This window comes from Heterocephalus glaber, unplaced genomic scaffold (genome assembly GCF_053883595.1).
Source record: "Heterocephalus glaber isolate CG9 unplaced genomic scaffold, H.glaber_assembly_v1.0 deba00001067, whole genome shotgun sequence".
Taxonomy (NCBI): Eukaryota; Metazoa; Chordata; class Mammalia; order Rodentia; family Bathyergidae; genus Heterocephalus; species Heterocephalus glaber.
In genome coordinates this window covers 661,773-679,242 of record NW_028258187.1, presented here as the reverse complement: position 1 = coordinate 679,242, position 17,470 = coordinate 661,773, and the positions used below count along the sequence as shown (strand labels likewise).

At 43.1% G+C, this 17,470-nt stretch overlaps 2 protein-coding genes across 3 annotated transcripts in view; one reads left to right on the top strand and one right to left on the bottom strand.

The window, feature by feature from the left end:
* Wdr26 (WD repeat domain 26) overlaps positions 1 to 12,199 on the bottom strand; it is a 41,580-nt gene extending 29,381 nt beyond the window's left edge. Inside the window, exons 1-5 of one of the 2 annotated variants that reach the window (XM_021246461.2) lie at positions 11,555 to 12,199; positions 9,959 to 10,058; positions 9,802 to 9,858; positions 4,544 to 4,680; positions 178 to 275 (exon numbers count right to left, since the gene is read on the bottom strand). In XM_021246461.2, coding sequence (XP_021102120.2) covers positions 178 to 275; positions 4,544 to 4,680; positions 9,802 to 9,858; positions 9,959 to 10,058; positions 11,555 to 11,856 — 694 coding nt within the window. In that variant the 5' untranslated portion in view covers positions 11,857 to 12,199. Of the gene's footprint in view, positions 1 to 177; positions 276 to 4,543; positions 4,681 to 9,753; positions 9,859 to 9,958; positions 10,059 to 11,554 lie in introns of both variants that reach the window. The other variant, XM_087209842.1, reaches the window with a different exon arrangement.
* Positions 12,200 to 12,206: 7 nt separating this feature from the next.
* On the top strand, positions 12,207 to 16,607 carry LOC110346181 (uncharacterized). Its single transcript, XM_087209843.1, has 2 exons — positions 12,207 to 12,605; positions 13,736 to 16,607. Exons 1-2 carry the CDS (start codon positions 12,224 to 12,226, stop codon positions 13,756 to 13,758), a joined length of 405 nt encoding a protein of 134 aa, XP_087065969.1. The 5' UTR covers positions 12,207 to 12,223; the 3' UTR covers positions 13,759 to 16,607.
* Positions 16,608 to 17,470: the final 863 nt, after the last annotated feature.

Here is a 17,470-nt window from a genome sequence, read left to right as displayed (position 1 = left end):
AATACCAGCACTCTGGGAGGCTGAGGCAGAAGGCTTGCCAAGTTCAAGCCCAGCCTTGGCAACTTAGTGGGACCTCATCTCAAAATTAAAATAATTTTTAAGAAGGGGGGAGGTTTGTAGCTCTGCACAAAGGCCCTGGGTTCAACCCCAAGTACCACAAAAAAATCAGACTCTTACTCTGGAGTTTGTCCAATAGTTTTGATCGGGAAGCTGTCCCTTTGCCTTCCCATTCTGCTTTTGCTCGCAGGTCTTCTGCATGGCTACACATCAGATACCTAAAGACACAATGAGAAAGGAGCAAGTATCAAACCCTTCTCTTTGGAACATAATCGCAAATACTGCATTTTGGCTGTCCATTTCTTAATAATATGTACCAAGAAGAACAGTGGACCCAATTTATTAATATAACCTGACACCTGTGTAAAATTGCTAAAATGTAACAGTAACAGCTAAGCATCCAATGTTATTGTTATCCACAGAATACATCCTTATGTTGTCAAAGATCACATGAACGCAGCTTTTACAGTATGCTGGGCTCCATTCTAAGCCCTCATCATAAATTACTTCACTGCAGGTTCATGATGACCCCACATGAAGCAAGCACTACACTATTATTATTCTACTTCTATAACCGAGGACACCCAGGCACAAAAAGCTTAAGTAACTAGGCCGGAAGGGACAAGGGCATTTGAGCTGCAGACTTCGCTCCTAAGCACTGTGCTAGCTTCTCACTAGTAACTCAAAACTCAAAAAACCTTACAAAGGTATTTATACTAAATAAATTGAACAAAAACAACATGCTTTCCAGAGTTTATCACAAATATCACTCGAGAAATGTTATGAATTTCTAATATTGTATGTCATTTTGTTAAGGTACTGAGATCCCACAGCAAAAAATGTTCTATTATTCACTATATTTGCAAAAAAGGACAAACACTAAAGTCCATGGACTCTAAAGAACCTACAATGAGCATGACCCTAAGCTGGTTCTGGCTTTTCCGGAGGATGTGATTTGACAGTGAAGAAGGGGAGGCATCCTTCAAATAGGGAGACCTGGTCTGGCCAGGAACTCTCCTGCTGCTGTCTAGTCCTCTGCCAGGCAGCTGTGTCCTCCTCACATGGGAGGACCTGCAACAGAGCAACAAGGACCAAGGGGAAGCACCTGGAGTGCTTGTTCTGCTGCTCGCTGGACAGGAGAACTCCATAAATGACAACACGTGCATCAGAAACTTCTAGGTCAACACAAATACTGCCCCCCTTCTTTCTTGTCGTCTTTTCCCCCCCAGTACTGGAGATTGAACCCAGGGCCTTCCCACTGAGCTACATCCCAGGACCTGTTATTTTTAATAGGGTCTCACTAAGTCACTAAGCTGCCCACACTGGGCCCAAACTTGTGGTCCTCCTGCCTTAGTCCCTCAGAGTCCTGGGATACCCTCTTTCCTGAGTATTAAAAAAAGTATTGTAAATATTATACTCAAAAAGCCCTTACAGGAAACTGAATAGTATAAGAGCATGTTTTTAAAGTAACTTTATGGGAGAATTATTATGGTTTAGACAAACTGTCCCATTTTTAAATTCTGCAAAGTGACCTGACAATTGCTTCTTTGTCCTTTTGAAAATACATACTAAACTTTAGGCTTTAAATGAGAGATCTGTTTATGGGAAGTCCCATGGTACAACTGAGAAGATACTGTACTGACAGGCTTGGATCCCAGCTCCACATCTTGCCACCTCTAGGCTATTTCCCTTGTGTGAAAAATTCAGGAGGAAAAACTTGGTGGTGAAGTTGTTTCACTTTAGAGCAAAACTATGCATGTTCTCTTACCAGACCGGCCCCCCAAAATCCTTCATGTGAATATTTAAGTGATAAATCAAACAACATATAAAAAAGGTAATCAGAACAAAGTAATTTGTCAGCCATGGTATCAAAGCACCTAGCAGAATTTACTGTTCCAAGACCAATGACCTGGCAATCAACCAAATCAGGCTTTGTGACTTGGCTCTCTGATTTATCCTGGTGTAGTAGCTTGGTTACTAAGCAGGCCATGAGAAAATCCTAAAATAGGGTCAGATATTAAGAGTTAAATATTGCCTATCAACTGGAGACTGGATAAAGAAAATGTGCGTTTTTTTCATAAAATGGAGTGCTACTCAGCCATAAAGAATGAGAAACTAGACATTTATAGCAAAGTGGATACACACTGAGGTCATATTCTTAAGTGAAATAAATGGGAAACACACGTGTAAATACCGAATAGTTTCTGTGGTGTGGAAAACTGAAAGTGTAAATAAGGATCAAAATGTATAACTGATAATGTGAAATAGGAAGAAAAGAGGCAAAGGGGAAGGGGAAGTGGGAGGTGCAGGGGAAAGGAAAGAAGGGAATGGAATATGAGAAATGAAAAAATGGAAACAAAGTCTTTTTATATAGGGAGGGATGAAGGGGTTGAGGGAGGGAAGGGGAAGGGGGAACAAATAAGAACCAAGATGCATCATGAAAAGGTGCAAGATCCCAATGATGAATGTAACTGCATTGGACACCTAAAATGTACCAATAAACTTAATCGGAAAAAATAAATAAATAAAATGATAGTCCAACAACAACAAAAGAATTAAGTAAGCTTCAACATAAGTTAAGCTTAAACATATTAACAATGAAAACAAAGACAAAGGAGAAAGGGTTGAGACGAGGGGCAGATAAGGACCTTTCCACCCAGGAAGAACGCAGGTCAAGTTAGCTGACAGCCCCTCTGCACCCCAAACGAACTCGGAAAACGTTAGCAATGCAGGATAAGCAGTCTCTCTGTAAGCCCTCAAAACTCGCCTCCATTCACACAGCCCCTGCCCACGAGGCCGCCACAGAGCACACTGCCCTTCTTCCCCATCTCGCGAGCCGCGAGCCGCCACAGCTCTTTATCTCATGTTTCCAAGAAACTCTCTCCTAAATTCTTCCTTTTGTCCTCAACTTTATTCTTCAATTCTGGTTTTTGTTTTGTTTTTTTGGTACCAGGGATCAAACCTGGGACCTTGTGCTTGTGAGGCAGGCAGCAGAACCACTGAGCTAAATCCCTGGCCCTTATTTTTCAATTTTGGAAAATAAAACACTCAGGTTTATACAAAATTAACTATTTCACTGGGCCAGTCACTCACTTAATTGGAGGCTCAGTACTCCTATCTGCAAAACGAGCCCTAACCTGTCTGGGCCGTTCTATTGTCCCCCGTTTTGTCTGTGAACACTCATTACGTGTCCGTATTGTTGCAGATTTGGGGGATCATGTAGTGAAAAATGCTAAGAAAAAATGAAAAACAGTTACACGACATAAGGCAGCCTCAGTCACTTAGACTGGGACCTGAGCAGCAAGGAGCCAGAGACTGGGGAAGCACATTTAAGACAGAAGGTCAAGCAGTACAAAGAGCTGGTAAGTCAAGGAGCAGAAGTAATTAGTGTCACTACAGAGTAATGAATAAAGGAAAGAGCAGCAGATGAGGGCTCCTGTGGGCTTAAGCAGAAATTTTGGGTTTTATTCTAAATGTGCTAAAAAGCTAGTGGAAGGTTTTAAGCAAGGGAGTGAAATGACTTAATTTATGGTTTCACTATGTGTTTCTCTGGTGGCTGTGTGACATTAGCATTGTTAAGGGAATAAGGATGAAGTCAGTGCAATAAGGTAGGAAGTTACTGTAACATTCTAGGAGGGGTTCACTCGATGGCTTAACCAGGATAGAAACTGTGGAGATGGAAAGAAAAGACAGATTTGGGATGTTTTTGGAGCCAGCCCCACATGTCAAAGTTACAAGACAAAGAAAGAACAAGGACAAAACTTAGGTTTTCTGTGTGAGGAACCAATCCGGTAGGAGCTGTCATTTACTAACAGTGGCCCAGGTGGGTATGGAAGTGGGAGGAGACACAACTGCAGTCAAGACTTTTGTTCTGAACACACTGATTAGAAATCCAAGTGGAAACTAACCTGTCCTGTAAGCTACTAGCTACAAACAGGGCATTCAGATGAGAAGTTGGGCTTGGGAGCCCTCGGCACAGAGTTTGTGAAGGCATGGTGTAGAGTGAGACTACCTAGGAAAGGGTCAGACAGAAAAAAGGAGAGGGCCCAGACCCAAGCCTTTGGGTACTTTGACATTTAAAGGAATGATGTGAGAAGATGACACTGCTGATGTGAAATGCTTACAAGACCCTGGTACATGTGGTCATTTTAGAAATCTAAAAAAGATGTTTCTATATACTCCATTGCTTGCTATGATCCAAGCCCTAGGGTTCTGATGGATTTCTGATACAGTATTTCATACGTAATATGCATTTCTTCTCCCTTTCATCTATTTAACATCTTCCTATTCTAATACGAATAGCTTCCTAGGATGACAAAAGTAGATTGCACATACATCAGTGAATTGACCTACACTAATATTATGTAAGAATCTGACAATATCCAGGTATTTCTACCTGGGAAAAATGTTAAAGAAACTAAACTGTGGTGAGTGGCACGCTCTGTAAAAATAACAGCGCTGTCATGAACCCAGGGTCTGCACTCACCCACTAAGAACGTGGATGCGCTCTGTGTTGTACTTCAGGGGCGTCAGCTCACAGCGAAGAACCTGAAGTGCCTCCAGGACCTTGCCATCCTCCAGGTATTCCAGATACTTCTGCTGCAGCAGCAAAAACTTCATCCTCTGACATGACAGAAAGCAGCAGTCAGGGGAAAAAAGTTGATGGTAGTTTCAGAAAATGTTTGTGCCTAAACAGAACAGTAGAAACCATTCTACTATGCCCTTTGAAAATATTTATAAAGCTTCAAGATCATTAAAAATATTTTGGTTTAAAAAAGTCACAATAGATTAAATGTGCTCAACTTTACATCTTAGTAAAACTCAAAATCTGTCAAGCTCATTAGTGACCACAGTATCATCAATACAGAAAAAAGTGGAATTCTGCTCTCAGAATATCCTCCTAGTTTTATGACCATCTAGAACCATTCCAAGCATCTCAAAATTGTTTATTTTTTTTTAAAAAAAAGAGATGTGAGGATTTATTAGAGATAGATACAGGATGCACTCAAGAGTGGAGTACAGGTGCTTAGAGAAATGAGGCACCTTAAAAATTTTTCAAAACGTCTTTTACAGTAGAGCATTAAGAGGTTTTATGCACCATTTTTTTGAAGACTGGAGAAAAACCAGTTAATGGGAGAAATACTTAAAAGTCACAATGCATGGACTAAGGGTATAGCTCAGTGGTAGAGCACTTGCCTAGCATATGTGAGGCCCAGCACCACAAAAAATTAATTATCAAATGAACAAAATCCACAAAAAAATCAAACAAAAACTAAAAAGCCACAATGTGAAGAGGAACTAAGTAGACCAGAACGGAGAAGTAACCCCCTAGATAGAAAGATAAAGTGCCAGGTTTCAGCTTAGGCAGAGTAAGCGCATCTCTTCTAGGTGGCTATGACAGGATGCCTGCATTAGAGGGATGAGCTGAAAGGTCTTTAAAAAGTCTCAATGTTTCAATGTGTATATTTGGAACAAACTGATGGCTGATGTGTTTAACCCAAGCACAGTTATCATCAGCTCATCTGCCCCCCAAGAATAAAGCACTCTTGATTTATTGTGAGGTACTTTCATATTTAGATTTTTTTCCTAAAATGAATTGGCTTTAGTATTTTTTGGTGGTTTGTTTTTTTTGGTACCAGGGACCGAACTCGGGACCTTGTGCTTGCGAGGCAGGCGGTGAAACCACTGAGCTAAATCCCCGGCCTGGCTTTAGTATTTTTTAATGTTGCTTTATCATCATATTTTAAAATTGAAAGTGATCATCACAGTCTTAGCTTTTTACAAGGGGAGAGAGATGTAAACATCCTATCTTCAATTTCTTTTAAACCTTTAAGGTCACTGATTGGAGGGACACTTTCATCGTATTTGTTACTTATGCTAGAGCAAGCCAACTGATGTAGGCAGAAAAGTTTAGAAACACTAATAATATTTATTACACTAATATTAGTGTAAGAAACACTAATCATATTTAGAAACTTTAAGCTAAGGCATATAGTGGTAAGGATCTCAAATCCATTTTTTAAAAAAACCTAAATTAGTGTTTATCTATTAAGATGCTTATTTTAGCGGATTCGATCCCCGGTACCAAAAAAAAAAAAAGATGCTTATTTTAAAATCATTAAAAACATTATGCTGCTGTCATAACATGGCAAATATGTATTTACAGAATTAAGAGTATAATGAGCTGCTTTTCAAAGTTGTCTATTAAGGAGCTTTAGAAGAAAGGCATAAACTACAAGCTTATAAAATTTTCTCAAAACAAAGTAAAAAAAATAAACTCATATAAGTTAGGCAAACATTTATATATTCTTTTTAAGTCACGTGGTTCATGTTTGATAACAATCTAAATTTCAGAGACAAGCTCTGTAACTCCAGGAAAACCATTTACCAAATTTTACACTAAGACTGAGTCAGGAATGTGTCAGAAACAGACTAATCACCCAGATGACTGGAGAGGTATGCTGATGTACATGGGCCTTCAAGTTAACTTTTACAGGTCAAATAAAAACCTTCCCCAAGTTCACCAGATGGCAAAAAAAAAAAAAAAAAAAAACCTAACCGAAAGATCTTTTTTAAAAAAGGATTTTTTAATGTAAGCTTTTCTTGATGTTCTCACCATTTTATCTTCTGTAAAGAATTCAATACTTTATAAAATGAAGAGCTCATACATTTCCATAATCAATACTATGTTAAAAGTTTCACTTAATTCAGTGTACTTTTTACTCAAATTTGAGAATCATATCTAGTTGCAGAATTCTTCCATTTAAACATCACATGGAACTGGCCAGCATGTGACTTAATTTCTTCACTAAATTTTCTTGGCAACTGGGAATTGGAGATTTTTTTTAAAAGCTTGGGGCAAGTCATTTTTGTGTTTATTAGTCATAAGGGCCAAGGCCCTCCCCCTTTCCAACGTGTGTAGAAGACAGTGCCCTAAGTGCTGTTTCCTCCTTATTTTCCCACCAAGATCTTGAGAGAACAAGCCACTCACATCCCATGGGCAGAGGCAGGGCAGGAGAGAGGAGGAAGGCAGACTAAGGCTTCAAGAGACGTCAATATAAACACACATTTCTGTACATACAGGGGATGTTATAAAAACAGGGCAACATCATCTCTCTCTGAGTCATTATATCCAGATTAAGACAAAGACTATCCTCAGACAAATACTGAATCTTACTACTGTGCATGACAACATGCTCTTAGCCAAACACAGCTAGAGATGTGGTTAAGAGATAAAAATGTGTAGCCTCCTAAAAATCAGTTCACAAATAACAAAGAGTAAAACTGTATTTTACCTCCCAAAATGTAAAACACAAAAATATAACTATAATCTCAAGAATTCAAACGATATTAACTATTTATGGGAAAGACTTTAAAAACCAGGCAAAACTGAAGCTTGCTTAGATGGAGACAGGAAACTACTTTTTTTAAAAAGAACATGGTGAGGGCACGACAGATGAAGAAAGGTGAGGAAGTACATCTCTCCTTTATATCTTTTCTCACTTCCAATTAGACCTCTATGAGATTATCTCTGGTTTCTATTGAGTTTTTGACATTTCTAGACCCAGCAATACTTCTTTCTTACTTTTAAACAGCTAATAAAAACCTGAAATTGACAAACGACTACAATAGCTTGACCAACAGCTCCACAGTGTGTTTGGACTGCTTTCTTTTTCCTCTCAAGATTGATCTGACCCAGGGCCTTCTTTATACTAAGCAAGGTTCTACCACTGAGGTATAGCCCCATATCCTCAGACTGAATTTTAATGTGGAAGAAAAAGTCCTACATTACGTTGACAGTGGGGATCAAACCCAGGATCTCACATATGATAGGCAAGCGCTCTACCACTGAGCTACAGCCCCAGCCAAAAAAGTTCTAAATTATGATACACACAAAGACTAGCTATTGGTCGTGGTTCTAACTCTGGAGTAAGCTTATAACACAAGTTGTATCAATTTAAAGTCGCAAAGGAAAGGGGAAATGAATTACATTTAAGCCATGGCTCTCAAAACTTCTATTTTACTTTAATGATTCATGAGTTCAGCTTCCAGAAAGTCCAAAGAAACTTCTGCTATTCCTAGTATCATTTGATACCATTTAAAAATGGGAAGGAGAGGGCAATGTGGTGAGGGGAATAGAGTGGGTCAATAGAACATTCAGGTTTAAAAAATAAAGTACAATTTTAGTCTAGACTAAGTCATTGAATGATTCTGAGTATACAATTAAAATAATTATGTTTACAAAAACCCAAATAGTTGTCTTTAAAAGTATTATTACAAACTTAGGATTATATTCGTATTAGATTATCTTCTTCTGGAGATGAGGTGGGGGAGAGGAGTAAATGTAAAGGTGAAAAGCAACTTCGAAAAAATGCTGAACTAAATCTTTAAAAGCAACCGATTTGCCAATGCTTAAAGTGAGGCAAAAGTTGGAACCCCTTTCTTTGTATAAATACCTAAACAGTTTGATGGTGTGAGGCTCAGCCAGGGACTTTATCTTCATCTTTTATTAGATCTTACAATGTTCTACAGACTGACCAGGCTGTAAAAAGAAAGGATTCCTACTTATTATCTACAACTACCTTTCTTTAGTTTGCATGTTTCCTTAATTTTAATTCACCTGAAGCCTATTTTTTAGAGTTGTACTTTTGTATAGAATTATACTGAAATCTGAAAACTCTACTGTAGTAAGTTTTAAAGGAAATTAAAAAACAAACAAACATCAGGTTCTATTAAGTTTAGACAAGGGTAGAAAAGATTAATGTCTGACCCAATTTAAGAAAACACACACATACAGACACACACACACGAAACACCAAAACGTTAACAGTCATTTACTAATATTTAACAAACAGCTGGTTTCCCTACTTCACTTCCTATTCGGCTTCTTTCCCTCCCCCACCAGACAGGAAACTGCTTCTGACAAGAAATGAATCAGCTAGAAGTTAAAAAGGCAACAGCCAACAGCCAGCAGCTGATTCTTCATGGTTTCTGACCACCAGCACTTGGAAAAAACATACACCCTCCTTTCCCTCACCAACATCTGGAGAACTGAAGCCCATCTGTATAAAAAGATTCATCAAGATTTGAGAAGGCCGGCAAGTTAAACTATGAAACTGATCTTGTCAGGGAAATAAGGCAAGTAAGCAGGGCCCAATGGTCAAATCTGTATATTCTCCCAGAGTGATACATATGATAAACACTTTGACACTGTCAATCCACACAACTTGGAAGGCAAGAATGGAAAATGGTGAGCACCAACTTATGCTGGTTTGAATTGACTATAACTCCCAAAGAGTGGGTGGGGGTAATTAATGTACCAATTCATTAAAGCTATATGGATTTATGACACCTACACATTTTCTCTTTAATAGTACACTTAGTATTTTGAGTAATATAAAAATATATTCATGCTTTACAAGTATAAAACACCCATTAATAGCACCGAAAGCAGATCTTTCAATATTATTTCTGTAGAGCTTAACTTATAAACCAGGTTCACGTGACACATTTACTAAGTATGATCTTACAAATATAAAACATACTTTAAAACACAAACTAATTCTAGATTACAAATTCAATTATATAAAATTTAACTACTTTTAAGCCTTATCTTCTGTAAGAGGCAGATGCCTAGTTATCAAAAACCTATTAAAATAAGCATAAATGTGAAACTAAGAACAAAAGTGTATTTACCACAATTATTCCCAACAACGTTTGAGAGATTTCAAGTGCGCCTCTTACCACAATAGCATGAGGAGAATGCACTAAAGGCTTTAGTTCATTCAGGTCATTTTCTGCCTGCAAAAATTGATATAAAAGAAAAACAGAAATGTCACAAAATGCACATTCAACATACAATTTCAGCAGCAGTCACACAGTTCTATATGCCCTACTTTACCTTATCCCAGTCTCCTTCCATGACATGATTTCGGAATTTGGTGGCAGAAGGATGTTCTAAACGACATCCTGACTCTTGCATGAGGAGATCAACAGTCTGGCTGCAGGAGAGATACAGTGTAAAAAAGACCTGACCAACTTTCCAGTTTTAGTCTTCCAAATAAACGCATGTCTATCAAAATAGCTGCAAAGTTTTTAAACTAACCTCATGATGAAGAGAAAAAAATGGTTTTAATTTACTTAAACTTGACTTAAGTGCCAACTACATTTATTCCTAGTCAAGTTAAAAACTTTTTCTTGAAACTAGAATCAAATAATTTCTTCCGGTTTTTGCTATTTAATGTCTCAGAAATTTAATGAAGTATAAAATTTCCAAAAATGTGTTTTAATTGGTCAGCTAAGTGCTCCACACCAAAGTACACATGACCTGTGTCAGGTACAGCCTTCTGTCTAGGTATGTTTGTGCAAAATTCTATTAGATCAATCTTTAAAATTAAATAAATCTAACATCAAAACCCATTTCCTTTCTGTCTCTACTAAAAATAGCAAATTTACTAAGGTGTAGGTTCCAACAGTCACGAGTTATTTCCTCCTGCGGCTGTCAGCTTGCTTGTCTCAATAACATGTTCTGTTAGCATTTACAAAATCTGTTTTCATCCTAACCCTTTTCCTCGGGGAATAAAGTGAATCTCCCTACCACATTATTTCTCTTTAAGAGCTTAAAAAAGATTCATTAAATGCGGTTCCTTCTACCAGATATGTTGATACCTCTAGCAGACTTGTATGTCGGTTTCAATGTAATGCTTTCCTTGGGTCTACCTATTTTCTTGGCTAAACAGTGCAGTCACCTGCCTGGGAAGCAACTTATGTCACTTTTTAAAGACCTGCCTTCCTCACTCCCTAGCAAATTCATAAATACGACACTACACACTTTCCAGCCTAATTCTTTAACCCACACCTGGAAGCTAGGGAACTGCTGCATGATTTTCCCAACTTCATCACATCCCAGTTTACCCCTCCATCGGGCTCCCCAATCCTATCTCCCACCCCTTTCGTTTTTCTTTGTGTGTATACAAAACAGTGATTTTGTGCCAAAGCCAACGTCTACCTTCACTACATGGTAGCTACATAAAGCCATTTAAAGTGTATCTGAAAACAAATGATTCATCGGATCAGAAGTCCCTATTTCAGAGGCAATCATCTTGACGGTTTTAAACTGGGACTCCAGCCTAGTTAGTGTGGGGCTTCCCGCACACACAGGGCATCCCACTTCATCATCCCCTCAGAGGCTTTCAGCCCCCTCTCCCAAAGAGCCCAGCCCCGAGTCCCCACAAACACTTGTAGGTGGCTGCCTCTGCCAATTGGTGGTTTGCCTGGGTTGTTGTCACGGCTGGGGGTGGGGAGGTGTCCCACAAAGATGTCTCCGAGACACTCGAAAAACAAATCCTCCGAGATTCATTATTTCCCCCCGCTCAGGCCCTCGCGTCCGCCGTCACAGACGAACAATCAGGCCCCGAGGTGCGGGTCGGGCGGGGGCTCCCGGTACCAGTCCCCGATCCGCCCCCCCCCCCGGCCCTGGCCCGCAGGCGGCACCTACTTGAGCCCCAGGCCATTCAGGTGCTGCCCGATGAGCCGGATGACGTCCTCGTCCGACTGCGACAGCCGCTTCTTCTTCTTCAGGCCGCTGCCCAGCTCGGGGGCGGCCAGGGCGGCGGCGGCGGCCCCGCCGGGGACCCCGTGGTGGCCGGCGGCGCTGCCATTGTTGGCGGCGGCGGGTCCGGGCGGCGGCAGCCCGTTGGCGTGGGCCAGCTCGGCCGCCGCCTCGCCGTTGTGCGCCGCCGGGCAGGCGAGCTCGGGGCCCGGGCCCGCGCCGCCGCCGCCCGCGCCGTTGGCCTGCATGACGCCGCCGCCGAGCGGCCCCGCCACCTCCACCTCCGCCGCGGGCGGCGGGCGCGGGCCTGCGCGGCCGGCCGGGGCCCCGGGCTCTCCTGCCTCCTCCGCCGCCGAGGCGCGGGGCTTCTTCCGCGGGGGCGGGGAGGCTCCGCCGGCGTCCGAGTCGGAGGAGGAGGAAGCGGAGGCCAGAGTTTCCTCGCCGAGAGAGGCCGTGGTGGGCGGCCGGCGGGGCGCGGCGCGGGTCGGGCGGGCGCGGGCCGGGGCGCGCGAGGCGCGGGCAGCGGCCGCCTGTGTGCTCCGGTCGCCGCGCCGCTCCGGTGTTGATTCCTCCCCAGCTGCTGCCTAATGGAGTCCGGCGCGCGCGTCACCGGAAATGCCTGCACTGCGCTCGCCCACTTCCGGCGGCAGGTGCGGCGCTGTCAGCGTGTGCGGCCGCCCTGTCCTCCCCGCGGGCCCCGGCTTCGCCCGGCCCGGGTTCTGGTGGGTCCCTGCCCGGCCCTGCCCGGCCGTCTCCCGGTTCCGGCCCGCCCTGGGTCCGGCCCGGCCCGACCCCGAGGGGCACGCCCGCTCCTGGTTCCGGCCCGCGCAGGTTCCGCCCGAGGCCGGGTCGCCCGCGGGTCCGCCCGGAGATGAGGCCGCGGCCTGCGTGGGTCCGGGCCGCCCGGGGTCGCGGCTCGCGGACCCCGACCCGCGTCGGCAGCCACGGCCTGTTCCGACCTGGCCTCGAAACTTCGGGCGACCTGTGACCGACTTGGGTAAATCGGAACCGCAGCGCAGATCGCCCCGCGCGCTCGAGGAGCTCGGCGTTCGCTCAGGAGCTCGAGGAGGGGGGAGGGGGATTGACCCGGGCCTCGGGCGCCGAGCTCCGTCCCCAGCCCAACCCCCATAAATATATTTTCCTGTTTTGAGACAGGGTCTCGCCCAGGCCGAGTTCCAGCCTGTGCTCCTCCTGCCTCAGCCTCCGAGAATGCTTCAGTTATAGGCATGCTCCGCTGGTCCAGGCTGAAGAAGTCTTTCTCTAGTTTCCCTATGGAAAAAACATTCCAGTAGTGCATGTGTGTATTACAAATTTACACAATTAGTAACTCAGTAATCTCGAGTCTTTTGAAGACAGTCCTTTTAAAATTTAAAAATAAATATACGGTAAAATAATGCTGATGAGAAATAAAAAAATCCTGAGCTCAATCTCTGCTACTTGTGAGGCTGAGGCAGGAGGATCAGAAGTTTGAGGCCAGTTTGGGCAATTTGTAGAGACCCCAACTCACAATTTTAAAACGGCCAGAAATGTAGCTCAGTGGCAGAGCCCTGGCCTAGCATGTGGGAGGCCTTGCTTGACTTCCACCACACACACAGGTCTGGAGCCCCACGACCCTTAGACCAGGGGAGCGGGCAGAAGACCAAGGCAGGCTCTTAAAGAGGTTGTTTAGCTTTGTAGTTCTCATCTCTTAAACATGCTGTGGGATGGCAAGTCTAATTGCACCATGACACATTTGGTGTTTGTGCTGCTGAGTTGTAGCTGAGGCTTGGAGGGCAAGGCCACCGGGTTCATCAAGCCAGAACTCCTAGGTAGTCAGCGCCTCCAGAGACTTGTTTATATATTAACTCCAGAAACCTTTTTATTAAGAGGGTGGTTATTGTTAGGCAAAAGTTTGATGTTTACAAAATGATTTATACTACAGTAATTTATTAGGCCCCTAGCAACAGTGAGGATGAACAAAGTCTTAGCTTCCTGCTGAATAAAGGCTAGAGCTTTTATGAAGGAAGCAGTCACTTAGCTACAGACCTGGCTCACACTTCCTCAGCAAAAGAAGGATGAAGGAAAAGGAAGTTGGATCTCATCGCTGTCCAAACTCAGCATGTACATCTCAGCTTCTCTGCTTTTTAGGTAACCTGGCCTGGTCTTACTAGAAACCTGAATTTCTGAAGCCCACGTGCACACACATCCCTGTCTGTATTCAGTCCCACACTGCCTGCCTGTTGTCTGCACTCTGGGTCTTTCTAGAGCCAGGTTTCAGGACCACTTGCACGTGAGTAATTTTAAAATACTGGTCTACTCTCTGAGACACCTTCGGTAACCCCATGCCTGCAGGCTGAAATCCAAAATCTGGATTGGTCTCCTTGGAGAGATCTCAGGCTTTTGATTTTCTCTTTCCATCCCACTTTAATTTTTCTGTTAAATGTTTCTCTTTTTAATTAACCACTGCATATTTATGAGGAAATTTTCTCTCTTACTGTTCCTGTTTATGAACCCTTCACTGCTATCCACCCCGGACACCTGGGCTCATTTCTGAGTCTGACTGCTCCTCTTTTCTCCACCTGTCTGATTCCAGTTAGCCACTCAAGACTCAGCTGGTTTTGAGCCTCTGGGGTTCCTGACTCAGCCTCCCAACCTGACATCATATGAGTGTCACTTACCAGGCCCCTCAGACTGGACGGCTGCTTCTCATGAGAGTTGCTAAGACCCCACCCCTTCCACCAGCCATCAGAGGGGCCTTTCAAGACCTCTATTCCCCTCACTCATTTTTGCCTTTTCACACTCCTGGAAAAGACTAAGATGGGTTTGGGAATGGACATCCAAGTTGTCTTTTAGGAAAAGGGAAGTGAGGGCATAATTAGGCTTTTGTGCCTTTAAACTCATTTCCATGTGTGTCACAGGACTCTGACCCTGTGCTAGGTTCCAGGTGAGAGGCACCTTCTTGTCCTAGGCATGTTCTGGCAGGGACTTTCAGGGGTTTGCCCTCATCAGGGATGAGGCAGAGTGTTTCAAGGCTAGGCTCCTGAGCTATTGGACTTGCAAGGCCTTCCCATTCCTGAGATACCTGTGAACTCCGTGCATGAGTTCCCTGACTGCCAGTGTTTGTCAGCCTTTGAGTCCTGACCTGTGACTCATGAAGTCACCTCAGGGGGCCATAACCAGTATTTTAAAAAATGAAGTGGGAAAATGTAAAAGCATAGGAAATATCTGTCATGGTGATGTCCGTGTCTGTGCTTTAGGAGGTGAGATACATTTCTTGTGTAGGTCATTCTCGAAAAAGCTTCAAAACCACTCACCTACAGTCAGTCCTGCCTGACTAGAAGGCCACTCTCAAAGTAGGCGTTGGGTAAACATCGACAGCTCCCCGGACTGCCCAACACAAGGTCTTCATTGAGATAAGTAAAAGATAATGTCAGAGTTTGCAATAAAACATAAACACCAAAATTTTCACAGGTCTTTCTGAAACTAGTAGAGATTTACTTTTCTGTCAAGGTTTAATTTTCAGAGCTTGAGATGTAACGCATCTAGAGTGCCTAGAGGCCCTAGGTTTGATCCCCACTACCACAAAATAAATAACAGAAGATTTTTTTGTCATCACACCTTAGTACTGTACTTAGTAACACCTGTACTCGGTTTATGAAATTCCTGTTAGGAAGAGGTACTTTTCAGGAACTCCGGTGTCCCTGAGGAGAGATGTGTTTGAATTTACATCCTTAGCTTCATTGCTTGCTTTTCTGCCTGTGAGGCTGTAAAATTGTCACACTGGACTTGTGGAACTCCTGTGGGCTTGGAAGAATTCGGGAGTGGCCTCAGGAGTATCAGGGTCAGGCCCCTGGGCAGCTGATTGGCCTTGGATGGTCTCGTGACTTCTCCCACACAGGGCTCCTAAGTGGGGCTAATGATCTGGCCAGCCTGTCTGATGGAGTGTCTATGTGGGTCAAATGAGTCACAAATAGAACTGATATTTGTAAAGATACTATGTTGAAATGTTTAAGATGAAAATTACATTCTTGGTCATTTAAAAAAGATCTGAAGCAGCGAAGTGGAAAGGTGTAAAGTGGTTTTGTTACTGAGACTTGAACCAAGGACTCTGCTGGCTTCCCCACCCTTGGGTTCCAGCATCGGGGCGAGGCCGGCAGGGCTAAGCAGCCTGCTTGTCTGGGCCCTCCACGCGCCCCGCGGGTCTCCCCATGGCGAACATGTCTCCCTCTGCTTGCTCATCCCCCCCTCCATGAGCACGTAGGGTGCTCTTCTGGGCAGGGGGACCCCAGAGCCTTTCTCAGAAGGAGTGGGACGCGCCTTGCTCTCAGCTGCCACGTCTCAAGCTGTCCTAGGGCCCAGCTGGTATGGATAGCAACATCTCAGACAGCCAAAGGAACTGAAAGGAACCTCAGAAGCAATGATATGTTCCCATCACACAGCCTGGAGGAGTTTGTAACTGCAGCACCAACTTTGTAGTAGGGTCACATTGTGAAAATGCTGTACTGCCAGCTACAAGTGCAATGTATTCCCCAGCTTCGCTAACTAGAGCAGAAGAAAGCAGTAATCACCACACGCTGATAAGAACGGGGTGGCAAGGCGTGTTGTTAAGTGGAAAATGCATGTTACAAAGCACGATGTATAATACTCATTTTGGTAAATGAATGAATATAAATATCTACATTGTTTTTCTGTTGGGACAGAAAAGTATAAGCAGTGGTTTATCTTGGGTAGGGGGACTGGGGTGGGAGATCAAGGTTTTATTTCTTTGCTTTTGTACTTTTTCTCAGTCTTTGCATTTTCTAGAACTATAAGTTCTTTTTATACTTTTTCTCAGTGTTTGCATTTTAAGAACTAAGTTTTTAAAAGTATCAGGTTTATTTGAGTTTTGAAGATTATAGATAATTTTACTTTCCTTTTTCTGTATTGATGGTATGCTTTTAAAGCACCGTTTTTAAAAGAATATTTAAAACCATCAGAATACTCATGAGTACTTAATCATAATAAAATATGCCAGACAAGCCAGTGTTGTGTGCATCTCACTGACATTAAGTACGTTTGCTTTTAAAGATCTGCTTTTCAGTACCTGTAGCTCATATATTCTCAGACTGGTGTGTTTGCTCATAGACTCCCCCATCTCTCGTTTGGTTAAATTCATGTGGGGAATAGAAAGTAAAAAGACATTCCTATTTATTAACTTTGAAAAGTAGATAAATAATTAATCACCCAGGAGTTCTTCCACAGGCTGTAGACATCAGGCCCTTGGGTAGTCTTCTCAGTTTCAAACAAGCTGTTCATCCCCCTGGTATTTTGATAATCATAAGTAATTATCAGCGGTAAAACACAATTTTGACCATTAATAAACAAGTTCTAATTATTATGAGAAAATGTGTATGCCTAGCTCATACAGAGGAACAGACCAATGATTAGATACCTAAAAATTTAAATAGTGTAGTAAGTAGTTATTCATAAAGTTTAAAAAATTATTGAAAGGAGGCAGGGTGTGGTGGCACAGGCCAGTAATATCAGAACTCTGGGAGGCTGAGCCAGGAGGCTCTCAAGTTTGAGCCCAACTTGGGGAACTTAGGAAGACTCTGTCTCAAGATAAAAAAGGCCTGGGTTTTAATCCCCCAGGAGATATAAAATGAATATATATAAAATTGGGGCTGTAGGTTAGCAGTAAAGTAGGTGCTTAGCATGCATGAGGTCCTGGGTTCAATTCCTAGCACTTAAATAAATAAAATAGAATTGTGCCTGTTTACTAAGTAATGTCAACTGTGTAGGCAGTTGTGAAATATAACAGCCTAACTTAAAAATGTGTGTTGAGTGAAAGGCCACGTGTGCGTGTCAACCAGAGAGCAAGGGGACCTGGTGGGCAGCGGGCGG

Coding starts and splice junctions, on each gene's coding strand:
- LOC110346181 (XM_087209843.1), top strand. CDS start 12,224: ATGCCTGCACTGCGCTCGCCCACTTCCGGCGGCAGGTGCGGCGCTGTC. Junction 12,606..13,735: donor GCGACCTGTGACCGACTTGG/GTAAATCGGAAC, acceptor TCTGCTTTTTAG/GTAACCTGGCCTGGTCTTAC.